At 57.2% G+C, this 24,532-nt stretch overlaps 1 protein-coding gene across 2 annotated transcripts in view; it reads right to left on the bottom strand.

Annotated features, from left to right (window-relative positions):
* The window catches only part of LOC135996664 (argininosuccinate synthase), a 57,256-nt gene that overhangs the window by 1,236 nt on the left and 31,488 nt on the right, over positions 1–24,532 (bottom strand). The window contains exons 2-14 of one of the 2 annotated variants that reach the window (XM_065648833.1): positions 21,846–21,910; positions 21,034–21,145; positions 20,524–20,592; positions 20,054–20,242; positions 18,278–18,334; positions 17,722–17,796; positions 15,416–15,486; positions 15,015–15,045; positions 11,363–11,453; positions 9,477–9,561; positions 8,335–8,399; positions 4,354–4,485; positions 988–1,144 (exon numbers count right to left, since the gene is read on the bottom strand). In XM_065648833.1, the coding sequence (XP_065504905.1) occupies positions 988–1,144; positions 4,354–4,485; positions 8,335–8,399; positions 9,477–9,561; positions 11,363–11,453; positions 15,015–15,045; positions 15,416–15,486; positions 17,722–17,796; positions 18,278–18,334; positions 20,054–20,242; positions 20,524–20,592; positions 21,034–21,141 (1,130 nt within the window). In that variant the 5' untranslated portion in view covers positions 21,142–21,145; positions 21,846–21,910. Of the gene's footprint in view, positions 1–987; positions 1,145–4,353; positions 4,486–8,334; positions 8,400–9,476; positions 9,562–11,362; positions 11,454–15,014; positions 15,046–15,415; positions 15,487–17,721; positions 17,797–18,277; positions 18,335–20,053; positions 20,243–20,523; positions 20,593–21,033; positions 21,146–21,845; positions 21,911–24,532 lie in introns of those variants that run through there. The other variant, XM_065648825.1, reaches the window with a different exon arrangement.

Below are 24,532 nucleotides of genomic sequence, written 5' to 3'. Positions count from 1 at the left end.
GCGTGGCCACCGGTGCCTCGGTGCAATGCCAAGCACACCCATCCGCCTCCCCAAAGGCAGCAGCCACCCACCAAACCCCAACTCCGACGGTTTCCACATCCCCCAAACATACGGCTCATTTCCTAGAAACTGCAAACCTTAAAGGAGGAAGGGGTAGGGGGGAAATAAAGAATAAAAAAAAAAAAAAAAAGAGTTTACAATGATTTTACCTCCCCTGACGGGCTACAGAAAAACCTCTGTGCTTTTATTTTTGCTCATTCGAGTGGTTCTGACCTGCTCTATAATTACGTTACTTTCTACCTACTGTGCAGAGGCATTTCCACACAGCTCTGCCTCTCACAGCTTTCTCTCGGGTTCCTGTGACGCCGTCACTCAAAAGCTTTCAAACCAGCGATGTAGAAATCAAAAAGAAAAGGAAAATGGTTGGAGACGCAGGGAGAATAAGTGCCCCTGCTTTTCTCTCCCTCTCTCTTTTTCCTCTGTCCCACCCCCCTCCATCCTCCTTTTTTTTCCTTCCCTCTTTTTTTTTTTTTATACTTTATTCATTTAATCTCTCCAAGTGAGAGCGCGAAGCATAATGAAGGGTTGGGACGGATTATTAGGAGCTGTTGATTTTGAGGAGGAGGGAAGGGGGAAAAAAAAGCCAGAGCAGAGAAAGAGAGAAGATAATTTGACATTTACTCCGACTGATCTAAACTCATTCGGGTGTATTTATGGCTTATAAAGTGTTTAGAGAGATTGAAAGTGGTTGAGGGAGGGCTGGGGGGAGAGTGAGTGAGAAAACAATGTGAAGAAAAGGGAAAAGCCGTAGGAAAAAAATAACGTTGACTTGAAAACATGGCTCGTGCTTCAGCTGGGAGGACACTGTCCCTGGGCGTCACCAAGGATGGGACAGGATGGGATGGAGCGGGATGGGGTGGAAAAAGATGGGATGGGACACTCGCTGCCACCACGTCTGCCCACCCTGGCCCCCCAAACCCCGCTCACCTCACCAGCTCCTCGTTGTACAGTGACCGTGGGGACTCCCTGCCCAGGACGTAGACCTGGCCCTTGAAGACGGACAGGCGGACGGTGCCCGTCACCCCCTCCTGCGAGCGTGCGATGCAGTGCCGGAGGAACTCGCACTCGGGGCTGTGCCAGAAGCCTGCGGGCAGGAGGCAGCATCAGCCGGGACATGGGGGACACCGGGATGCCCCGGGGTGGCCATGCAGCATGGTCCCCCCTGGCTAATTCCTGCAAGGCAGACCCAAATAATTTACAAGGGAAGGGATGTGGTTATGGGGCTGGGAGAGGTGCCAGGACACCTAGGTTTAGCTCCAAGGGATGGAGACCCCATGTGTGTCCCTTCCACTTGTTGGCCATCAGGTCCCCACCCAGGAGAGGAGGCAGTGGGACCATTCTCCTTCCAGCTCCTACAGGTGGGGGCGATCATGGAAATTAAAAGCTTCATTAAGTTATTATGAAACTGCCACTTAAAAAACACCATCTCAGGAGGGTCAGGTGGAGACAGACCCACAGAGGGTGGCTGTGGAGGAGGGGACCAGCTCCCAGCCCCCTGGCATGGGGATGAGGTATTCTCCCCGGGACACCTCTGCGCCCTCTCCTGTCTCTAAGCAGGGTAATTGGCCAGGGGACCCTCCGAGACCTGGAATAAAGCTTGGGAGATGGAGAGGGAGAGGGAGAGGCAGAGAGAGAAAGAGCCCATTCACTGCCCTCGGGTCATCCCCAGATTTTATCTCCCCCATCACACACCGGTGCCCTCTCACCTTTCCCTTCCCTGGGCTCCAGGGCCAAAACCATTAAAGAAACAAACAATTTCTTTTGTTGTTCGGCCTCGACAGCCCCTGAGCTGGGCCATATCCTGCAGCCTTGTCCCTGGGATCCAAGGCACGGTGCCAATGCCCTGCAACCCCTTACCATCAAAACCCAGACCCGCCCGCCACTGCCCCACCACAGCATGGCTGGGGATTTTGGAGACTGCCAAGCAGACAGGGACCTCGCGTTTGGGCAAATACACCCCGCTTTTGGGTAACCATCCTCCAGGTACAGCTCTCCAAACATCATAATTGACATAGGGCTGTTGCATCCCCATAAAAATAAACCCAAAACACATTAAAATAATAACCAGCTACTTAAATCCTGATTCTGACAGCTCCAGGTGCAAGGAAGCATCACCCCCTGCTCCGCAAACACATTCGCCCCTGGAAGCGATCCCCCTTAATGACCTTCCTGCCTTGTAACGAGGATCCTGCCCTAATCACAGCAGGGGGACAATGGCATTTCCGCACCTGGCCATACCTGCCGGGATGGAACTGGCTTCAAAGCCACCCCTCCACAATGGGATCAATGGGGATAAGGGGAAGATAAACACTAATTCTCCTAAAATCAGGAACTAGTCACAATAATGAGGTGTTAAAGGAAGGTGAGCTGGAAAGCCTGTCCTCTGGCATGGGGACCTACGGGTGCTGTTTGCACCCCGTTGGGGTTGTTCCTTGGATTTGGGCTCGGCTGGCAGGGAAGTCTGGGACTGTGCTGAAAATCCCTACAGGTTCAGCATCTGGAGCCAGGGAAACAGCAGCCTTAGCCTGGCAGAGGTGGGGAGGGAGAGGAGAAATCGCAATTCCCCCAGCGGCTCTTTAATCTGATGGCTTCACAACAAGCAAGTGGTTAGAAATAAACAAATGGGTTTGTGCTTAAACTTAAAAAAAAAAAATTCAAAATAAAGGCAGCCCAAGACAAAGTCTAATAGAATAATAGAAATAGCCAGGGGCAGGAGTGGCATCGGAGAGCGAATTCAGGCAGGGGCTGTGATTCAAGGGGAAGGTAACGGAGACTCTTGCAGCCCCAGAAGCCCTTGGCCAAGCCGGACTCTAAAATACGGTTTAAGCAACAAAGGGACTTAGGCATTAAACGCCAGTTGCCAAGGAAGATGCAGGAGGAAACATCTGCAGAGGGGAAGGTGATGAGGACGAGCATAGGCATGAGGAGAAGACAGCCAGAACCAGCCCTGCTGATCTGCTGCTGCCCAGAGCCTGAGCTCCCGGAGTCAGGTTATTTCCAGGGGATCTTCCCATGGGAATTATTCCAGCCCTCATGGTTAGAAACAAATGCCTGAAAAGTGACAGGAGGAGGAACTGAGAGCCTGAGAAATCAGGACATGTAAAAGCTAAAAGTGTTGTTTGGCCAAGGGGCAGGAGATCTCCCCGGTGTGGGGTCTCCAGGGATGTCGGCTCTGACCCGGGCAGGGGATGGAAGAAGAGCCGGGACACGGGGACACGCCGCTGTGCTGGGAACTGTGCAGTGGGGTTTTGAGCCCATCTACGACATTTTAGGCTAATCCTGCTTCTTTCAGCTTCGCACCAGCAACCAAGTTGGGGTTGATCTGCGGAGCAAACCCTGCAGCAGAGCTGACGTTCCCTCCCGGGGGTGCCAACCAGCTCCCCCAGCCCCGGCAGTCCCCTGACCCAGCAGGCTGTGCCCTGCAGCGCAGGGGGACTGAGCTGAGACCCCTCAAACTCAGCCCACCCGAGCCGGAGCTGCCGGGAGCACCCCAGGAGGAAGGACAAGGTGCTTCATTTCTGTCCCTGACTGCGGGTGCCAAGCAGCGTCCCCTTGTCCCCAGGCAGTGCTGTCCTCGCCCAGGCAGGGCTGTGCTGGGAGCAGCTGGAAGCCCCTTCTGCAGCCCCCGGCAAGCCCCAGCCCGCAGTGCCCCTCTGTGGGCTGTGCACCGAATAGCACGGCCGGCACCTCCCAGACCCTCTGCAGCCCCCCGGGCCCCGCGGCCAGGGCCGCAGCACCTGCAGAGCCCCCCACACCACGCACCCCTGAGCATCTCCCCACCGGTGCACGGGGAGAGGTCTCCGGCTCTAAACCCCGCTGCGGGGACGGCTGTGCCGGGGAGTTCGGTGCTGCTGTGTCCCATGTCCCAGTGAGGACAGGTGGAGAGATGGAGGCGGTCAGAGGGGAGAGCTGGGGAAAGGTGATGTGAGGGGGGAGAAAGGGACGGTGAATTACGACATCTGAAGGTGTTGGATGTGACAAAGTGGTGGCACCAGGCTGGGAGAGATGCTGGGAGCATCCCCTACCACCGAGCCCTCATGGAAGGCGGCATCCCCTCCCGAAGGCAGGCGAGGAGCCCGTTCGGCACCAAAACACACAGAGCGTAGGGTCGAGCTCAGCCTGAACAAACTCAATTTTTCCCCCATGAGTAGCCTCAAAATGCACAACTGAATTTTACAGCCCTGAGTGCATGTACCAGCAGGACCTGCAGCCTCCGGTGGCAACGAGGGAGGAGGATGAGGAGGGCCGGGAGGATGCTGCAGCGGCAGGGCTGGGCCCAAGCACCATACGTACCGTTGTACACCAGCTCGGAGAATTTCAAAGCAAGTCCCTGCTTGATTTTCCGTACTTCCCGGTCCATGGTGAAGGCCTCGATATCTAAATGCGCATGGTATAGGATCGTTCCCGCTGGGGTCTCATAGATACCTAGCCATTTTTCCAGGCAGGGGGAAAAGCAGAAAAAGAGAGAGAAACGAATGAGACCAAAACTGTCAGCAAATGACAAAAAATAATGACTTGGCTGACAGAAGGAGCTGTGGTCGAGTGCATTCAGTCCCAGCTTGCTGTAAAATGCATCTGTCATTATATTCATGCTGGGGCTGAGACAGTCCACTCCGCACCTTGCGGAGAAAATTTCTAGATTCCCCTCTTTGAAGAGGCACTCTGACGAGGCTAAATGACAGGGTTTGGGAACCGATCCCCCCACCGATCCGTGCCCAACGGTCTGCAGCTGAAAACCTGTAATTAAAGGAATGACGCGGGGCACAGGCACGGGGAGCGGAGGGCCTGAAATACCCTCCTCTCCCCTTGGTTGGTGAGAAAGAGCCCCGTGCATCTGCCGCGATGCAATGGGGCTGGGAAGGCAACCTCATTGGGGGCTGGCAGGGTCCCCCCCGGTCCCTTCCCGCCTGCCGCCGCATTGCACGAGGCCTGGGGATGGAGAGATGCTTAATTATTAAGGCGATGGGGGCTAATGCCGCTGGTGAGCTGCTCCCTTTGTTCCAGCTGCTCAGGGCTTATTTGTTGCATAATATGTTTATTTTGTGTTTAAATATGACGGCGGCCATGTGCTGCTCCACTCCTGTTGGATGCGGGTGCAAAGCCGGTGGAGGAAGCACTGAGATAGTCCGGCAGTGAACACACGCCAGGCAGGGCTGTAGCCTGCCCCGTTAACCACCAGCAGGTCCCTGTCCCCTGCCCATGGGGACAGTCCCCTCCCAACACCAGGTATCTGTGTGATGGCATGGCCAAGGGAACGGCAAAGGGCACCTGCCCATTGGGATTTGCTGGCACGCAAATAAACCCCATAGCAAAGCATCCCCAGTGAAGGGGATGTGTCCCCAACCAGCCCCCATGGGGCTGCCAGGGGGCTCAAACACCCATGAGGTTCTGCACACGCAGTGCCCTGGAGAGTGGCACAGGCTCAAACACGTTGTGTCCTGGGCTGGACACGGTCCCATGGTCCCACATTTTTACGGCCACAGCAGGAGCCCTGCCATGGCAGCCCCAGCCACTTCCATCAAACCTCATCCCTACCAGGGTCGATGATCTCAGCATCCCACAGGGTCTCTGTCCCAAAGGAGAGCCACCCCCTCCTCTCAGGCCACCTCAGCGACGTTGCAGCCCGGTCGCTGAGAACCCACCCGCGTGGGACCGCGGGAGGTGACAACCAAGATAACACTAAAAACCAGCCGTCCCCACGGGCATGGCGGTGGCACAGAGGGCTGCTGAATGCCCCCGCCGGGCCCTGACCGTAAAGCTAACACAATTTAATATTCCCTCTCCTTCCCCTTAGGAGGTGTTAAAGCCAATTCAAGCTGTCCAAAGGTTTGGGTTCGTATCTTGACCCCCACCTCCTGCCTGCGCCCCTGCCCGTCCCATTCGACCTGATGCTAGAGGACCGGGGACCGGAGCGTGACAGCTGGGGCGGAGGGGAGGGGACCTGACAGCCAGAGACACCTTCAAAGTGACACTCACAGCGTCTCCAAGTGTCTATTTTCATCTCCCCATGTTTACAGGAAAACGACAGAGGTGTCAGCACTGCAGCCTGGCAAAGCTTCAATCACCCCGTAATTACTGCTGGGGAAGGGGGGGACCAGAGCCGGGGGGGATGGACGGACATGGTGGGGGGCAGCCAAGGAGACAGCTGCCGCTGCTTAAAATTTTCTAATTTGTAGCCTCGGCTGTCACTTCCCCTCCATCTGAGCAATTTTGCTGCGCTGAGTGCGAGCTGTCACTCCCGATGGCATCCGCGGGACAGGACGGGATGCGGTGGCTTCCCAAGGGGATGGCGAGGATGATGCTGCCCATGGGAAGATGCTGCCCAAATTCCTACCGCTGGTCCAGGTCTAGGACCAAGCATGGCCTGGTATGAATTCACCACAGGGAAGGGGTTTTCCACTTTCTTCCTCCATCTGCTTAGCACGGTGCAGGGAAAAAAAGCGAAAAGGAAGGAGAGAGCCAAGGGGAGGTAAAGCCCCAGCCGAAGGCAGTGCTCGCTCGGCTCTTTGGCAGCAGCCGTCCCCTCCTTCCTGCTTCCTCCCCACTGATTTCATTTACTTCACTTAATTAGCCCCCCTTCGGAGTTAAAAAGATAATTTGATAATGAGGATGTGAAAAGGCGGGAGAGGCAGAGCTGGGCTCCTGTTCGCAGCCAAGAGCCCCCGGCTGAGCCACGGCCCCCCCGGCCGGCTGCAGCGCTGCTCCCTGGCACCCCATAATTACCCACCCTCCTGCCACTAAAACAAATACGGCAAAATTGAGTTAATAGGGCTTAAAAGGCTGGCGCGGGCGTGCTCAGCTCGCCCCTCGCCCATTAGGTCTTAACGAAGTTCAATTAGGAGCTTAGTAAAAATCAATGCAAATTAATTTTTCCCCGGACTCCCCGGGTCCGGGAGGTGAGGGAGAGGAGGCACCTGGCAGGAGCCTTCGCTGTCACCTTCGTGGCTGTGTGGGGCTCCTGCTGTGCTGCTGACTGCCTGTGCCTCAGTTTCCCCTGCAGAGCTGGGGGCCCCTATGCTGCCCTGAGGAACCTGCAGAGCCCCAGGCCGTCGGGGCCACCACACACCGCTGGGATTTAAGGGATCATCTCCTCCCACCTGTGAGCCCAGGTCCCACCTCCTGCCCCCTTGACCCTAATCCCATTTGGGGTCCCAAACGCTCCTGGCAGTGCGGTTGTGAGGACACCCCGAGCTGCCCTGCACCCCAAAACCCCCTGGGGGAGGCGGGTACCAGCAACACCCTCCTGCTCCATCCCCCTCCCAGCCCAGCTCTCGCAGCAGATTTTGGAGATATTTCTGCTCAACCCAAGGAGCAAAACCAGGGGCAGGATCCTGCTCAAAGCAAGGAGGAAAAAACGCCACCAAGGTCTCGCCCCCGAGGCACACGCACCCCCGCTGTCCCCAGAAAGCCCAGTCCTCCCGCGTCTGCCGGCGCACAAACACGGCAGCGATCGCTTGGCAATGTCACACGGGAGACAGACATGACAGTTAAATGGGTTTAGAGAAATTATTAAATGCTGGAAGGGTCACTAGAGCATGTCAGTGGCTTTTAAAAAAATAAAATAGATTGTGACAAATTACTCAGCATCCTGCATGCAAATGCGCCGGCTGGTGCGTGCGGTTTGGGGTTGGGGTTTTTTCTTCCTTCTTTTGGTTTTAATTTGATTATTGAAACTCGGATCAAATGATTTGGGGTTTGGTTCCTCATTTTTGAAGGCTGATACTCTTGCAAAGGGGCTGGTGCCCTGCGGTGGGGAGAGAGACCGTGGGCTGAGTCTTATCACAATATTTTCTGACGCCCTGAACAGAGGGCAAGTTTAAAGAAAGGGAGTGACTAATTAGGTATTAACAAGATTTAAAACAAAAAAGCAGGGGCAAGGGGATGGGAAATGGTGATGAGCCACTTTGTTAGTTAGTTCTGCACGGGGCAGCTCGCTGCCTCCGGGGATTTCCAATGAAGCTGATCCTAATAGATGATCAATATTAAGAGTCACGGCCTCAAAAATGCAGAGATAAATCAAAGAATCGGCTTTGAAGAACCTCGGTGACTTGCATCAGTTTCCTGCGCTTTGTACCTGTATCTCGGCCAAAAGCTGATGGGGAGGGAGTGGTTGAGGCTGCTGGTGCGACCTGAGCCCGAGTGCCCTGGTGATGGTGAGCTGAGCTTCTGCCACATCCCACCAGGGTTTTCCCTTTTTCTTTTTTTTTTTTTTTTTTTTTTTTCTCTTTTCTGCTTTTAGGGCAGGAATGGCACTGCCGGCAGGTGGCCACTCACCTCTGGACTTCATCCCGACGAAGCGGTTCTCCACAATGTCGATGCGCCCGACGCCGTGCTTGCCCCTGTGGAGGAGAAGGGAGCTTGCCGTAGCCTCAGATGGGTTGAAGGGGGAGACAACAAGGGACAAACCCCAAGTGACAGCCTGGGCAGCCCCTGGGCAGCACTGCTGAACATCAGTAGTGAGCCCTGGATCAGACAGGTGACAACGGGATGGATTTTTCTCTTCTTCTCTCCTCCTTTTTTACGGTGCCACCAGCCTCTCCATCACTCACCGCTGGGGCCGGCAGCGCCGTGGGCAGCCGTGGCATTTGGGCCACCAGAAAATAAACCGGGCAAGGGGACAGGCCACACTGCAGCTGTATTCCCGCTGGCCGAAGTCATTTTAAAACCACTTAACATTTAAAAAGCCAGCTACATGGAAAAGTTCATTCCCATTTAAAGGTGAGGGGGGCACAAGCAGAGGCACAAAGGGGGATGGCCAGCGACTGGGTGGCACTTGGTGTGGGTGCCCTCATGGGTGCTGCTGTATTTTTGGGTGAGCCCCTGGGGATGGCTCTGCCCCGGTGACACAAGGTGGCACTGGGCAGAAAACCCCAAGGAGCCGCTGCTGCAGAGGCAGAGGGGTGACAGGGCCACGGACCCAGCCAGCATGTCTCTGAGCCCCAAAAAAGCCTACTCTCCACCCAAAAGAGACTCTGAGCCCCCTCGGGCAGGCAGGGCGAGGCGATGCCCCCTGCGGGTACAGGGGCAAAGGGTATCCCGGGGGCTCAGCCCCCCACTGCGGGCAGGGCAGCATCACCCAGCCATGGGGCTGGGGCAGATGGTAAAGGCAGAGGGTGTTAATTAGACTATTTAACCCTCCTTGTGCACAGGGAGCAAAATTCTAAATATTCCTGTGCTCCTGGACTCTGCCCAGCTCTGCTTGTTGACGTGAATGGTACAACTGGGACCCAACTGGGACCCAGGTGGGATCGTCCCATCCTCACGCTGCTGGCCACCATCCCTGGGCTCATGGGGACGTGCCAGCTGCGAGCATCCTGCTTCCGTCCCACCCTGGGGACCCCGGGGACGCCGCCCTCGTCCCTGCTGCCAGCTGGCAGGGAGGTGGCCGTGGTGGCAGGGGACAAGGTGGCACTCACGCGATGTCATTCAGGTACATGAAGAGCTCCAGGGCTGAAGAACGAGTGGATCCATCCCCAGCGTTGGTGACCTTCACGGGGACACCTGCGGAGGTGGCGAGGGAGGACAGGCAGGATCAGCTGGTGCCAGGATCCCCCCGGAATGTCACCCCGCAGGCATTAAATAGATGTGACAGATATGAACTCTAAATAACTTCTTAAAAAGCCATATCCAAGCTGGTGCCTGGGGGGAGGCGAAGGGAGGAGGGGGCCCACCTCGGGAGACAGGCGAAATAAATAAATAAAAAAGGCCATAAAAACGTCTCACCCGCTTTTCCCCCCTCTCCTCTCCCTCTCTCTTTTTTAGGGCCTGTGAAATTGCAACCAGGCCCTTAACTAATTGAATTTCACGCTCGGCAATTGTCTTACAGCGCAGCACCTTCTGTCCCACCAGCCCCTACCCGGGGTGTGTGTGGCGGGGGGGGACACGGGTGACAAATGTGTGTGTGTGTCCCCCCCTGGCCAGCGTGGGGGGCATCTCGGGGGGACCCCCACACCGGGGCACGGCTGCTCGCACACGCATGCACACGCACCCCGCGGCAGGGTGCTCCCCGCCATGAATTAATTATTGCACCTTTTTTTTTTGTTTTTTCCCCTCCTTTTACCCTTATTTTTTTTTTTTCGTAAGGGCGCTGGGCAGGAGCGAGGAGTAGGGGGGGATGCTGAATAGAAAGAGGCATTTTTTTTCTTTAGCGGTGTGAAATGAGCAATAAATGTATTAGGAAGCTGACAAGGGGGCTGCGGGGCCCACAAAGAAAAGCGGTGCGGAGTTGGAGGCTAATCCCCCCTCCATCTGCCCTCCTCATTTCCATTTAACGCGCTATCACTTGCCAATCAGCCTCAATGCCTCCCTTTCTAGTCTTTATTACGGAGGCGCCCGCGAGAGCTCCTGTCTAGTGACGGGGGCTGTCAGCTCCCCCCCCACGCACCCCCCCTAAACCCCCTATTTTCCAGGGGTTTATAAACTCAGTTGTAAATTGCTATTAAATGTAACTCGCGGCAATAATGAACCTTAAGCTGCTTCTCGGGCGCGGGCCCCCCCCCGGCCCTTCCGCGCCCTCCCCTCGCCCCGGCTCTTTCTATTCGCGTCCTCCGCCGGGGTATTGGCTGGGGTTCGCTTGGCGGAGAGCCGACGTTGTCGGGGCTGTTGTTGGCGAAAGCTGCTTAGCCTTTAAAATAGTTAATAATTAGATTAAAACTTCAAATAAATTAACTAGGGGCTGAATGGGCTGCTGGGAAGGGGGGGCTGCTCCTGGCAGGGGGATGATGATAATGGAGCGGGGATGCTGGTGGTGGGGGTGGTGGGGAGGGGGTGTCCCCTCTGAGCAGGGGCTGCTGCTGCCAGGCTGGCTGGTGGCACAGGGATGCCCAAGGCTGGGGGAAGTGGCCAATGCCACCTTATGTCCCCTCTCCGGGTGACAGCTCCAGGGCTGGGCCCCACCGCGCGCCCCCAGGGATGGCATGGGGTGTCCCTATCTCCTTTGTGTAACACTGAGAGATCAGCTGGCCAAATCCTGCTGGAGCATCTCCCCAGCTGTGACACCTGTGTGCCACCCTGCAGGAGAGAGACCCCATGCCCACTGCATCTCGATGGCTAGCGTAGGGGCTGGGACCTCTCTCCACTCTCAGGGGGGTCTCAGCAAGCCCTCAAAGATGTCCCCAGATCCCCTGCACACCTCGAAGAACCCTAAATTTCTGCAAGCGCCATCCCGAGCCCTGATGCCACGAGCTGGGGTTCATCCCACCTGCCTGCACCCCAGGGATGCTCCTGGCTCCCAGTGGCCCCCCCAGTCCTGGCTGCGGAGTGGGGTTCAGCTTCGAGGAGTGGGCTACAAGGAGGCGCTTACCCCGCTCAAACTCGATCTCCAGCATGTCTGGGGAGTCGGGAGAGGTGGCTGGATCGCAGGTCTTCGTGTAGAGCCCTGGGGGGGCTGGATTCTGCCAAAGGGGTGGGGGAAAAAGAAGAGAGAAAGTCAGTGGCGTTGGCCATGCCAACCCCAGCATGCATCCTCCATCCCCAGTACACATCCCCCATCACCAGCATGTATCCTCCATCCCCAGTACGCAATCCTGCACCCCCAGCGCGCATCCCCCATCCCAAAGCCTGGGGCCAACACGGCACAGCACCGGCGCTTACCGGGGCGCCAGGAACAAAGGGGTTGGGAGGAATCAGCCAATTTTTCCCCTCAACTTGAGCTCATCTTTTCCTCCGACACCCCCGCAGCTGGAGGCGGGATGGCTGCGGAGAAGCAAGTCAGGCAGGGAAAAGCGGGACGATGGCAGTGAGCGGCAGAGCAGGCGCCCGCGCGTCCCCACGCCGTGGACGGGCTTATTTGGTGCTGACCGAAAAAAAAACTAATGAGGAGACCTGACCCCAGCAGGTGCTCCGGCTCTTTCATGGTGTCCCTGGGGTTAATACACACGGGGGAAAATAGAGGAACAAAGCAAAAACCCATTTCAGAGCACATCAACCTTTATGTATATTTTTTTTTCTAGATTTATAGGAAAGATGCATCTTATCTCTGTCAGAGCCAGGCCACCGGAGGCTCGGGTGGCGACAATGAATTGCCGCAATTGAAGCGCGTGCCAGAAGTGGGGGAAAGAAAATATAATAAAAAAAAAAGGAAAAAAAAAGCTTTCCGTCCTGGAGAGCAAATGCTTTGCAATTTCACATGCCCTCTCAGCACTCACACGCGATGCAGCTGTGTGCACTGGCCCCAAAACACTTTCAACCCAGCGTTTGCAAACTCCTGTCTCTAAAGGGACCCCCCCCACAGCTCCAGGAGGTGGAGGGAAGGGAAACTGAGGCACAGAGGAGCCTCCAGCTGAGGAGTCCCAACAACATAACACCCCTGTGCAAGCAGGTCGGGTGGAGTTTCTCCAAACTGAGCCTCTCCTGCAAATGTTTTAAGGGATGAGAAACTGGTATTTCCCCACAAAATGCAGCTGGTGAGAGCTGGAGCTCTGGGCATCCCTGGGCAGTGGGTCCTGCCTGCACCCCCCACCTGCAGCCTGGCCCCTGCTCCCCCGCTTCTCCTCTCCTTTTTAAAGCACAATGTTTCCCCTGCTCGCTTTTCCTCCCTTCTGCACCTTTCCAGCAAGGAAAAAAATCGACAAGGTAGAAACAAGTTAGAAAAACAAAAGGGGGAGCAAAAGCGATTGCTTTAAAAACCATTCTAAGCTTTCTGACGGGAAAATTAATTTATTTGCAGTTTTCATCTAAAAATTTTAAAGATGGGAAATAAGCCTTTTAGCGTAAACTTCCTCTATTTTTTTTGGTCCGATAAATAGAAAAGCCAAATTGGCACCAGCACCGCCCGGCTGTGAGCATCCCTGCCGCTCCCTCCACCCCACGGGAACCCCCTCACCTCACCCCAAATCCCGGGGTGCACATCCCAGCGGCAACCACAGCTGAATCCTGGGAATACAGACATAACCACCCCGGCAAAACCACCCTCAGGTTCCCATTTTCTCTCTTTTTTGCCCCTTTCCCTTGTTTTAAACAAGAGGCGCTCGCACACATGCCTCCCCCGTGCTCCCCACGCGTGCACACACACAAATTACACGGGCTGCAGATTTCAATTTTACATCGTCTGGCCTTTCCTAGCCCTGATCACACTTATTAACTAGACAAACCCGCGAGAGATGATGAAAAACTTTGAGTTCAAAAGGAAAGATGCGGGGGTGGGAGGGAAAAAATACCGGAAAGTATTAAAAACTCTTTACTAAACATTGGAAGTCAAAGTCAGGTAGTTTCCAATTTTCCGAGCCAACTATGAAAACCCCTATTAAATAAAATAACTAAATAGAAATAAAAGTGACATTTGGCTTGCATTCCATCATTACGGTGTGAGTCTGTCCTCTTTTTATTCTCTCTCCTAAAAGCACAGTTCAAATGACAAATAGTTTGTTGCAGTGTATCAATGCCTCCTATTTATCCCTCCCCGCAGGGGGGCTAGTCCTGCAATGTCATCTTTAAAGGGGAGAGAGGGAAAAAAAAAAAAAAAAAGTGGGGGGAAAGGAAGAGTGTGTGGAAAGGGAGAGAGGGAGGGGGGAAGAAAGAAGCAAGAAAAACGGGGCAAGAAGAGAAGAAATTGGAAGCAAATGGTCCATGAAGTAAACCATGATGCAGAGCTATCGATGCCGCAAATGGTTTATTCATCCGGCTGATATTGTTGTGCCCGGGACTGAATGAACTCTTTCAGAGTGCCATATGAAGTTAAAGCAAGTAAATTTCTATCTTTCTCCGCATTAGCTGCCTCATTGCCCTTCAATCGGGCCTCACAGAGGCAGAAAATAGCTCAACCATCTGCTTTCAAATCCCTGCGTTTGGCAGGTCCCAGGGCTTTGGGGAGGGGACCCCATCGTGTCCGGCACCCCGGATCCTGCTGCAGACACCCCGGTGCCACTTCCCGGGCTGGGGCAGGGGACAGCGGTGACACCGCGCTGTGGGGAGCCACATCCCAGCGCTGGCTGGGGAGAGGAGCAGGGGATGCTCAAGGACGGCGCCCCTGCTCCGTTCTGTGCTAAAGTGACCCCGTTTCCTGAGCTGGCTTTGGGAAGGGAGCGGGTTGGGCAGAGCCGTGGGATGGAGCTGTTGCACGGGGGCAGAGACGCTGGGCTCACCATGAAGGGTGCAGGTCAGCCCCTTGCTAGAGGCATCAAAACCCATCCCTGTGCCAACCGCTCTCCCAGAGGAGAAGATCCACCAAGAGTTTTGCAAAGCCCGACGCACAGACGCCCCTCCGGACGGCACCGAAGAGAGAGCAGGACTCCCTCACCACCTTCTTCTTCCTCACACCCCTGCCAAAGGCACGTGCCAGCCCAGCTGCGGGCACCGAGCTCCCACCAGCTCCTCTCCCTCTCCGCCTGCCTCCCCCCTCCTCTTCCCAGATTGTCTAATTAGCGCTGATGGATAGTTTAAGTAGCCACCGAGCACCGCGACCCGCTGGGGCATGACGAGCGCAGGCGGGGGCCAGCGGGCAGCCGGACCACGAGCACCATTCGGAGGCAGCCGGGGTCAGACCGACCCCTCCGCAGCACCCACCACCACCGGGCTCTTGGTCCCATCAGCAGCCAGAGCTCCCAGGGGTCTCTCCAAGACTCCCACGAGGGTTTTACCCTGTTTCTCTCCAAATTGTGGGGACGGGAAAGCGAGGAGGGCTGGGCAAGCTGCAGGCATAGGCAGGGGACCGGAGCTGCAGGGGACAGCCCAGAGCTCTGTCACCCGCCACCAGCCCAGCTCTCCCACCAGCGCCTCATCTGTCTAATTGCTCCTTTATTGCTGCCCCGTGACATTGTCCCCTTCAGTGCCACCCTGAAACGGTCCCTTCCTCTATTCACGCCAGCGGCAATTAACGTGCCGGGAGAGGCAGAGGGGCCGGGGTGGGCGGCAGGGCCTCCCCATCGCTGACGACCCGCCGTGAAATTTCTAATTAGGCTGCAAATACACGAGACGCCCTCGGCCCTGTGGCTGCCACATTGGCCGTGATCGATTACCTTGGGGTTCTCCAGGATCCCGGCTTCATAGCTGTGGAGAGAGAAGTCACTGTAGCACCTGCAACCCCAAAACTAATCGGGATGACCTGCCCCCATTCCCACTACCCCATGAGGATGGGTGTAAATGTGTGTTATGGATCTTCAGGAGCTTTTCGCAGCAGCTCTGCAAGGAGTGCCAGGCTTGGGAAAGCTCAGGAGATGGATGCTGCTACATGGGACATGGACAACTGGGCAGAAAGGGAGGCTGAAGGTTTTGGGGTCACCCTTGGCCAGCACATGGTGGGACAGTCTGAGACTCTGGGAGTGGGAAGGGATGTCCTGGCCACGCAGGATGGGGGGATTGATGCCCCAGGATCTGGCTCTTCACCCCATGGGAGCTCCCCACCCACCCAGCCTCTCACCTGATGTGCATGAGGTTTTCATCCATGCTCCAGGGTGTCTGGGGCGTGACGGGCACCGGGATCCCATGGTTCTGTGGAGAGAAGGGGATCAGGGCTGAGCCAGCCCACATGGATCAGCTCCGACACCACAAAGGCACAACCCATGGCCACCAGCAAGGCAGCATGGAGCAAGGTGGACATCTGTGTCCCTGACCCTGAGCCCCATCAGCTCCCACCATGAGGGCCACCTCGATGGGGACATCAGGGACATGGTGTGGCTGGGAAGAGAACGGCCACCCCAGCCCCACCACAAGCAGGGATGGAGGCCCAGAGAACCCCATGAACCCAAGTGATGGAGACATCAGCATGGACGTTGTGAACTTCTTCTGGGTCCAGGATGGTGCGATGTCCCAGTTGGGCTCCTCAGCAAGGGGAGGTGACATGAGGACAAAGGTCCCCAAAACCACAAGATGCTCCCCAGCCTAAACAGGATGGATGCTCCGCTGCAAGGTGACAACACACATGTCCCCACAGCCTTGTGCAAACACGTGGTGACACAAACACATGGGTGGCAGTCATTTCCCCGAGCACGCCGTGCCAGGGGACACACAGCCCCGCACCGGCTGCCGCCCCGGTGCAGCGCTCAGCACCGAGCCCAGCTCCCTAACAAGGTCACCAGCGCGCTCAATTATCCACTGACATTTCAATGGGGGAAATTGCCTGTGAAGACGAGGTGAATACCCAGGGGAATCAGCAGGAGAGGCGACAGTGGTGAGCTGACAACCGGAGCCAGCGGGGACGTCGCCCACCCTGCTGGGGTGCCAAGCCGCGGTGTCCCGGCTGTGGGACAGGCACGGTGAGCTGGGGCTGGACAGGGCAGTGGTGGCTGCGGGTTTGCACCGTGCCTTGGTGTGTCCATACAGCCCATACACCACGGGGCAGCTCTGCCGTTTCAGTATCACCCCAGCAGGGACACCAGCCAAGGGCTCAGCCAGGAACAGAGGAGAGGGGCTGAGCGGAGGCTCCTTGTTTGCCGGGAAGAGCAGAAGGGAAATGCTTCTAGTTGTTAAACTATGGTCCTCAACCCACCACCTGAGATGGGTGCAAGGTCCTGAGATATCTCCTAATGCTGCAGAGGGACTAACTCAGCCCTGCGCCCAGGGGGACATTGCCCCAGCTTCACAGGTCCTGGTTTGCTGGTCCCATACCGAACTCCCCGTGTGGGATGCCCCGGAACCCCCATTCCAGGCTTTGGAGCAAGAGCTGCACTGCAGTGACACATCTCCACTTACGCTGGCACCAACCGAGCCCCAGACATCATTGCGTTATAACTCCCCAAGCACATCCAGGTGCTGAAAGGACCTGACCACGCATCTCCCTCTCCCGAGCATGAAAAAGAAGGGATCTTCCCCCCCGCCTTTTTTTTTTTAATCTAATGCTCAACATAACCAGAGACCAAGAAGCACTACAAACACTCAACTCCAACCTTTCCTCTTTGAATGGGGCCTCAACCCATTTCATTTCCCTTTCCACCCCTCCCAAACAAACAAAAAAACCCACCCAAACCCAAAACACATGTTCCATTTCCCATATAATAAAAAACGTGGCGCTCTTAATAACTCCGCTATTTGACAATTTGTTTGGCAACATATGGAAAGCTCTCGTAAACTCGCCCCTTCATAATACAACGGCAGATGGCAAACACAATCCTCAACACGCTGCTCTCGGTGGCCCTAATGGGCTCTGAGGTCTCCTTGCCCCGCGCTGCATCCCTTCAGCTCCGCACCTCGCCTTCCCAGAGATTACCCAGCCAGCCTCGATGGCAGCTATTTAAAAACTGAAGCAATTTTCTGGTTTATGCACAGAGCTGCCTTTTCCCTTTTGATTGATTGAGCCGAGTTGTCAAGCATTTCCATGAAGTCGCTAAAAAAGAAAGGTACCCTGGTGGGCACGTAAAAACCTGATGCAAAACTTCTAATATGTTTTATTGCAACTTGTACTTCAAAAAGGAAGGGACAACAAAGGCGAACGTATTTGCTTTGTCTTTTATGCAAGTCAGGGAGCTGGGACCCGTTTCCTTGGAAAGTGGGTTACAATTAATAGCCAGGTAATTATGAAGCTTTTAGAAAGGAAGAAAAAAAAACAGAGGGGGAAAAAAAACCCCAATCAGAAGGCTCCAGCATGGTGCTGCAGGGATGTCATGCAGGGCTTGCTGTCACCTACCAAGCCGTGGTGAGCATCCCGTGACTGCTCGAGCATCCCGTGACCGTCCTGAGCATCCCACAACCGCCCTGAGCATCCCACGACCACCCCATGCTGGCTCCTACCTTGGCATAGTCCATCAGCTCGCGGCGCCCGGGGAAGCGCTGGTAAAACTCAGGCAGCCTCCACGGTGCGACCACCTGGCAGGAGTTTGACATGAGAAGCCTCCGGCCCCCTTGCAGCCCCCAGCCCTTTTTTTTTTTCCCCTCAGCACCATCCCAGGCTCCCTGCAGGAGAGGGCTCCAGGCAGCCCCAGGGAGCAGGACCCAATGGGCACCAGCCCTCCAGCCGAAATTTAATCTCCCTGTGCAAGGGTGGAGTAACTCAAACCCCTGACCCTAACAATGTGCTTGACGCAAGTGAGAAACAGGCGGCATCGATTATCTGGCAGCTGCCTTGGTACCATTTCCTCTGTGGCCTCGTGGTGTTTGGGGTAAAAATAGGTCCATTAAGGATCATTACAGCCCCCTCAAATGCCAAAACGTTGCTGTGTGCAGCTGGCAGCTTGTTAAAGCGAGGCACAGCCTCTTTCATCGGTGTTAAAACAGAATTCCTCACCAGCTGGGGAGGGAGCCAGGATCCCAGCAGCGGGTCTCCAAGGGATGATTTTGGGTGCCTTACCTTGATATTAGGACACAGGGCGTAGCAGGTGAGCTCAAACCGAACCTGGTCGTTGCCCTGAAACACGAATGGGAGCCCGTCTGATCTTGGAGACACCCAAGAGTCGTGCTCTTCCCTGGGCTGAGACTCCTCAAAACCAAACTAGTGGAAACCCAGATTTGGGTATTTTTTTCCCACAGGCATCAGAGGACACATGGAGGGAGAGGCTGAGGGGGAAGGAAGACCACGCTGTCCAGGAGGATGCAATAGCTCATAATTAAATAGCTCTGAACCTCCCTTTATCTTAATTGGCCTGTACTGATGAGGTCCTCCTAACGAGGCCAGGTAGTTAGAAAAGGGCGAGGAGCGAGCCTGGGAGTTATTAGCACTTCCCAGGGAATAGCACTCACCAAAGCCTATTTTCCACCAGCACCAAGAGTGTAAGGACCCCCCTCTCCTCCTCTTGGCCCTGGCCTCGAGGATGCATTTATGGCCAGGCTGGGAAATCCCCAAGGACTATTACACGCAGGCGAGTACATCCACTGAAGCGCTCATTTTCCTTACAGCCCCAAAACAAGCCCATCTGCTGGGGCAGCGGGGACACCGCAGATGGCCCGCATTTAAGATGCCGCAGCCGGGTCGAGTTACCCGTGCTCGGTCCCTGCCTGCACCGGTGGCTTTAATGGCCCGGGGAGCTGGCAGAGCCTGGGGAGCAGCCAAGGGTGCCCCTGCCAGCGGCGCTGGTGGTACCCAGGAGTGGAGGGAACATTGGCACATTGGGGCTGTGTTTCTCTAGGACACCCTCGAGCCGGGGCTTTCAAGAAGGGGCTGCTGGGGATGGGTGAGATGGATGGAGAAGGGGTGCAGAGAACCCATTGCAGCAGGAGCAAGGGTTAGTTCAGCCATGATGCCCTTCAGCCCCACAGTTGCCCCTCTGCCCCATCTCCTGCTGGCAACGTGTCCCTTGGCTGTACCCTGGCTGCATCCAGCATCCCTCTTCCAGTAGGGTCCCCCCTCATAGCTGGAGACCCCCAAGCCCCGCTCCTTGCTGTGAGACCCCTCCAGCTGGGCACCTCACTTTTGCTCCTGGGCCAGGATCAACACTTTGGGTCCCTGTGGGACGGGGAGAAGGGGGAATCCAGCAGGACCCGGGTGTACGCACGGCACCCAAGGGCCCCACAGAAGCTTTTGGTGACGATGCCACCCTGCCTCGAGTGTCCCCGCCCTGGGCTGGGCAGCATGCGGGCAGGGGCTGGAGGTGCCAGGGGGTGGCCCACGGTCACGTCTCGCAGGTCCCACAACCCCTCCGCAATTCCCCGAGGAGGATTCCCCGATCTCCGGGCAGGGGCTGGCCCCGAGCATCCTTTCCCCGGTCTCTGGCTGCCTCTAGCGGCAAAGTGTTCTCCCTGCGGCCGGGGACAGCCAGGGATGGGGACAGCCAGGGATGGGGACAGCCAGGGATGGGGACAGGGACCGTAGCAGTCTGCCCGGTGTGCCCCCAAACGCCCCGGGCAGAGCCGGGTCCTGGCAGCCCCTGTCCATAACAGCTTTTAGGAAGCTGCTGCTGGAAGTGGGGGGTTCAGCTGTGACCTGAGCCTTCCCAACAGCGAGAGGGAACTGAAACCAGGCACAGAAATCTCAGAAGTGAAAAGGATGTGTCAAAACTTTGCACAGCCCCACAGAGCACTCACAAAACACCCCGTGCACCCCTCCCGGCACCCACGGCTTGGCTGATGGACTGGCCGGGTCGGTGCCCCCACAAGCACCCCATGCCACCCCCACTCTGTCCTCCCTCACCTTTCCAGTGGCCCCATGGGCGACGTACTGGGCTCCCTCCCTCTGGGCGACGTCCACCAGCTTGCGGGCGATGCAGGGCCGTGCCAGCGCCGTGCCCAGCAGGTACCGGTCCTCGTAGAGAGCGTTGGCCTGCACCGCCGGCCAGATGAACTCCTCCACGAACTCCTTGCTGATGTCCTCAATGTAAACCTGCTAGGACGGAAGGAGCCTTGTGATGCCAGGGTGGCTGGGGGGGATCCCACTCCTCTGAGGCTTTGGGTGCAGTAAAAGGCCATTCCACCTCCCCTTTCCTAGATATTGCTAAGAGACTTCAGTGCAAAGTCTCTGGAAAAGGGATTCCTCACTGGCACTGTCCCCTGCCCCATAGTGACCCCAGACACAGCATGTGCAAGACCCCAGGGTTCAGCCCCATGGTGGGGAGCAGGGGGAGCTCAGACCCCCCAGGAGCCTGGAAGGAAGGACACCGTTACCTTCTTGGCCCCCAGTGCCAGTGCTTTCTTTCGTGCTGCCTCAAAATCTTCCTTCTGCCCAATGTTGGCCTGAAAGAGGGGAAAAAAACAAGACTGAGTGTGAAAGGAGAGCGCAAAACCCAGCATAAGCCCAGCCCGGCAAGGGACATCACCCAAGGGACTGTGCAGTCCATGGTGGCTGGGCTCGGGGCCACCCAGGATGGGGTTTCTCCCCCAAGACAGCATTCCTCTGGGCTATACCTTCCTCCGCCAAGCCCTTGGCTCTGCCCTGATGAGCTGCCCTCATTAGCAGAGGATCATTTGCTGGCAGGGACAGGCTGTGCCGCACAGGGCCGGCAGCTCAGCAGAGCAGCACTGGGTGATGGTTAACCAGTGAGAGCAGGGTCACCACCACGGCCATACACATGCCAGGACCCCTGCCACCCACCCCAGGTCCCCAGACCCATGGCCCAGCACCACCTCCACCCCTGGGGACAGGGTCCACACGGCAGGGCTCGGCACAGGGCTCACCAGGTAGGTGACGACGTCGTAGCCCTGCTCCTTCAGCCACACCAGGATGCAGGAGGTGTCCAGGCCCCCACTGTAGGCGAGGACAACTGTACCCTTGGGCTGAGCCATGGCACTGGCAAAGAAAAGGGAAAGGGGTTAATGGTGGCCCCAGCCCCTGCCCTTGGTTGGTGCAGAGATGCTGCAGTTACCAGCCGTGAAACCCTTCCCGGTGTCCCTGAACTGGCCACGGGGCTGTCACGGTCCAGCTGGGAACCGAGGGCAGCCAGGGACGAGGGCTCTCCCAAGGATATTCTGGGCAACGCAAACATTATCCAGGGGATGAATAACCAGGAGGCAAGAAGCAGAGCCCATGCGAAACTGAACGCTCAGGGCCAGCGGCAGCTTGAGTAGGTGGTGGAGCACATGGAGGAGCACGTGGAGCTGGGACAAGCTCTCTGATTAAAATACGGACTCCCACGGTTGCTCTTGCTCACGGGCAGTGAGAGCTGCTGCCACGGGGAGCCAGGTGCTCCTGTGAGACCAGGGCCATGGGCAGCACATGGAGCTGGGACACGCTCAGTCCCAAGAGCACCAGGCTGGGGGCAGTGCACAGGAGGGGACTCACTCGGTATTGAGAGGGACCATTTGGAACAAGAGCCCTCCCGGGCTGCAAGGAGCACGGGGGAGGGCTGGGGATAGGAGAAAAAGCCACGGCACAGCAGCTACATCCAGGCTGTGGCCCCCAGCCAGGGAGGACACCCTGCGGCCGGTGCACCCAGCACAGCCAGTGATGGAGGGGACCAGGGCAGTCACAGGGGCCGCCTCGCTCTTACCTTTGCTCCACGCGGCTCTCGCTCTGGCAGCCCTGGCACAACCTGCCCCACGCTCTGCAAGCGCCCTGCAATGTCAAGGGGCTGGGACTCAGATGCAGACGCATGGCTGCGGCAGGGACGCAGCCCGACGCCTTGCTCGGGCACGACCCAGCACGTTGTAGCCCTGCGCCAGGCAGACGGGCACAGCCACCCACCGACTCAGCCCCGAGCACCCACCAGCACTGCTGAGTGTGCAATAGCTGTGGGGCTGGGGCTCTTGGCAGCATCCTCCACAGCCCAGCCCCAGCCTCGAGTCTAATTAATGCTTAATGGGCTTTTGTCCTAATTATGCTGCCCTGCGTTTCTTGCCAGCATGAAACACCTATGTGGGGATTCAGTGCCACTCACTCTTCAGCGAAGGGCATCAAGGACTTCAGCCAACGAAAGGAGATGAAGGATGCAGCAGCCAGAGCTCAGGAGGAGGGATGTGGGATCCCACTGTGGGAGGGGGCTCAAGGATGTCCCCATGGTCCCTGGGCAAGGTTGTGAATCCCAGAGCTCCATGAGGAGGTGATGCCAGCTGACCCTTGGCCAGGGAAGGCGGGCAGTGGAGTCGGCCAAACCCCACCCTGAGCAACTTCTCTGCTACTGCCGAGTCAGCACACTCCTGCTCCTGCTTTTGCAGGCAGGGAAGGTGCTGTGCTGAGCTGCTCCAGGCCGGCCCACCGAGCACCTTGCACAGCGGGACGTGGTTACATCAGGCTGTGCCCCAGCACCCAGGCGCTGCCAGCGCAGCGTGGGGCCAGCGTCCCACCAGGAATGGCTTGGAGCCATCCCAGCACCCCGGTGCAGGATCTGGCCTGCTGCTGCTGGTTTCTTGCTGAAAAGCAAAAGGGTCTGACAGTCCCGGGCTGCCTGCACAGGCAGCACCCAGCACCCAGGCTTGTGCAACCGGGGGTTTCCCTGCCTGTGGGTGTGCCGAGCTGGGCCCCTGCCCAGGAGGCTGAGCCCTTCCCTTCCTCACAGGGCATTTACAGGAAAGCAGCCGCAGTTCCCGACAGGGCACAGCCCAAACTTGACACTGTGCCTACAGCTTCCTTACTCGGCAAATTCCTTCCTTTACCCCCAAAACCCATCCCCGCTGCAGCCGCCAACCTGACTAAGCACCCTGAGACCAGGCACGCTTGCTGCACGAGTGGCCCCGCAGCAGGTTGGAGGAAGCACCTCCAACTTTTGCCTGCTCAGACGTGTCTCACTGCCCACACGATGCCCGGGGGACCTGGGGCACCTTGCCCTGGGGATGCACCTTGCATCCTGGGAACGCTGCGGGGCCACCAGCATTTCCAGCTCCAGAAACAGGGCTCTTGCCAAGCCCGCCTGCCCAGGAAGGGAGAGCCCCGAAATTGTGGCGTTAGTTGGTAATAAATCAGAACGAACAAAGATCAGCGGAGGGGAAACGCGATAGGACTTTCTCAACCCTGATTATTATTCTGTAGCAGTTTCCGTGTGAGTTGAGGCAGGCTTTTTGCCAGTGTCTCCAACTGCTTTGCTCTACAGGAACATGATACTTTTGTTTTTAAAACCAAGAAAAGAAAAGAATAAAAAGGAGAAGAGAACAAAAAGCTTGAAACTTCAGTAGAGGCAGCAATTGCCTTCACCAGCCAGGCTGGAGCAGCAGCCTCTGCTGCTGCTGGGATGGGGCAGGCAGCACGGGCAGGCTCCCCAGGGCTTCCAGCAGCGGAGATGCACTCGCTGGTGCTGGGGTTTGCTCCTACACCTCGTGGGGGGCCCATCCTGCCCCCCCACATCCCCAGAGCAGAGTGGGGAGGGCACGGGATGGTGCCAGCCGAGGTCCCAGCTCCCTCTCTGGGGGTGGCCAAGTTTGCGGACACCACTGGGGAGGCGGAATTCACTTGCAACGCCCCCCCTCCCTTCCAAAACTGAGCTGGAAGGGGCATGACTGCACCTCCCAGTGCTGCAAGGGGGCTGGAACACCCCGTCCTGCTCCTGCAGGGACCAGCGAGCCCTTCTCCAGCACCCAGGGGTGGGGGAGACCCGTGGGTGAGTGAAGAGGGGACAGCCAGGGACAAGGAGCCAGGTCCCCAAAAGCAAAGGGCGCCTTTTCCCCTTGTTCCCCCGCCCCCTGCCATGTCCGCACTCACCCGTCCCCAGGGCCCGGCTGCCCCGGCGCTCCGGTCCGGTGCCTGGAGCATCCTCCTCCTCCTCCTCCCTTATAGCCGGGCGGGGCAGGCGGAGCCGCCGCAGGGCTGTCCCCTCCGGGTGCACCGTTCCCCGGCGAGGCCCTGCCCTCCGCCTGCCCGCAGGGTGCCCGGGCAGAAAGGGGGGGCTGTTCGCACCCCGAGCTGCGATGGAGATTGTGCCTGGCCCCAGCTCCCTGTACTGCTACCCTAGTGCTATCACCCGTATCCCCCCACTCCTCTACAGAGCACGGAGGGGGTCCATCCTGGGGACCCCACAAATGGGAATTGGGTGGCAGAGGGGAGCTGGGACCCGGCTGCTCTGCGACTGCCCAGCTTTCCTCCCCAGCGCAGCATTGGGGGAAAAATTGAAAATATTTGAAACGCCATCAAGAGGAGAAGTGGGAGACTGGGTGGGCTTTTTGGGAACAGCCTCCAACTGCACCATATGCAGAGAGGTTATATCCTGCTCTTGGTGCCTGAGGGACTTGATGCTGGGGCAGGACTGGA

This window comes from Caloenas nicobarica, chromosome 19, assembly GCF_036013445.1.
Source record: "Caloenas nicobarica isolate bCalNic1 chromosome 19, bCalNic1.hap1, whole genome shotgun sequence".
Classification (NCBI taxonomy): domain Eukaryota; kingdom Metazoa; phylum Chordata; class Aves; order Columbiformes; family Columbidae; genus Caloenas; species Caloenas nicobarica.
This window is presented reverse-complemented; position numbering and strand designations above follow the sequence as displayed.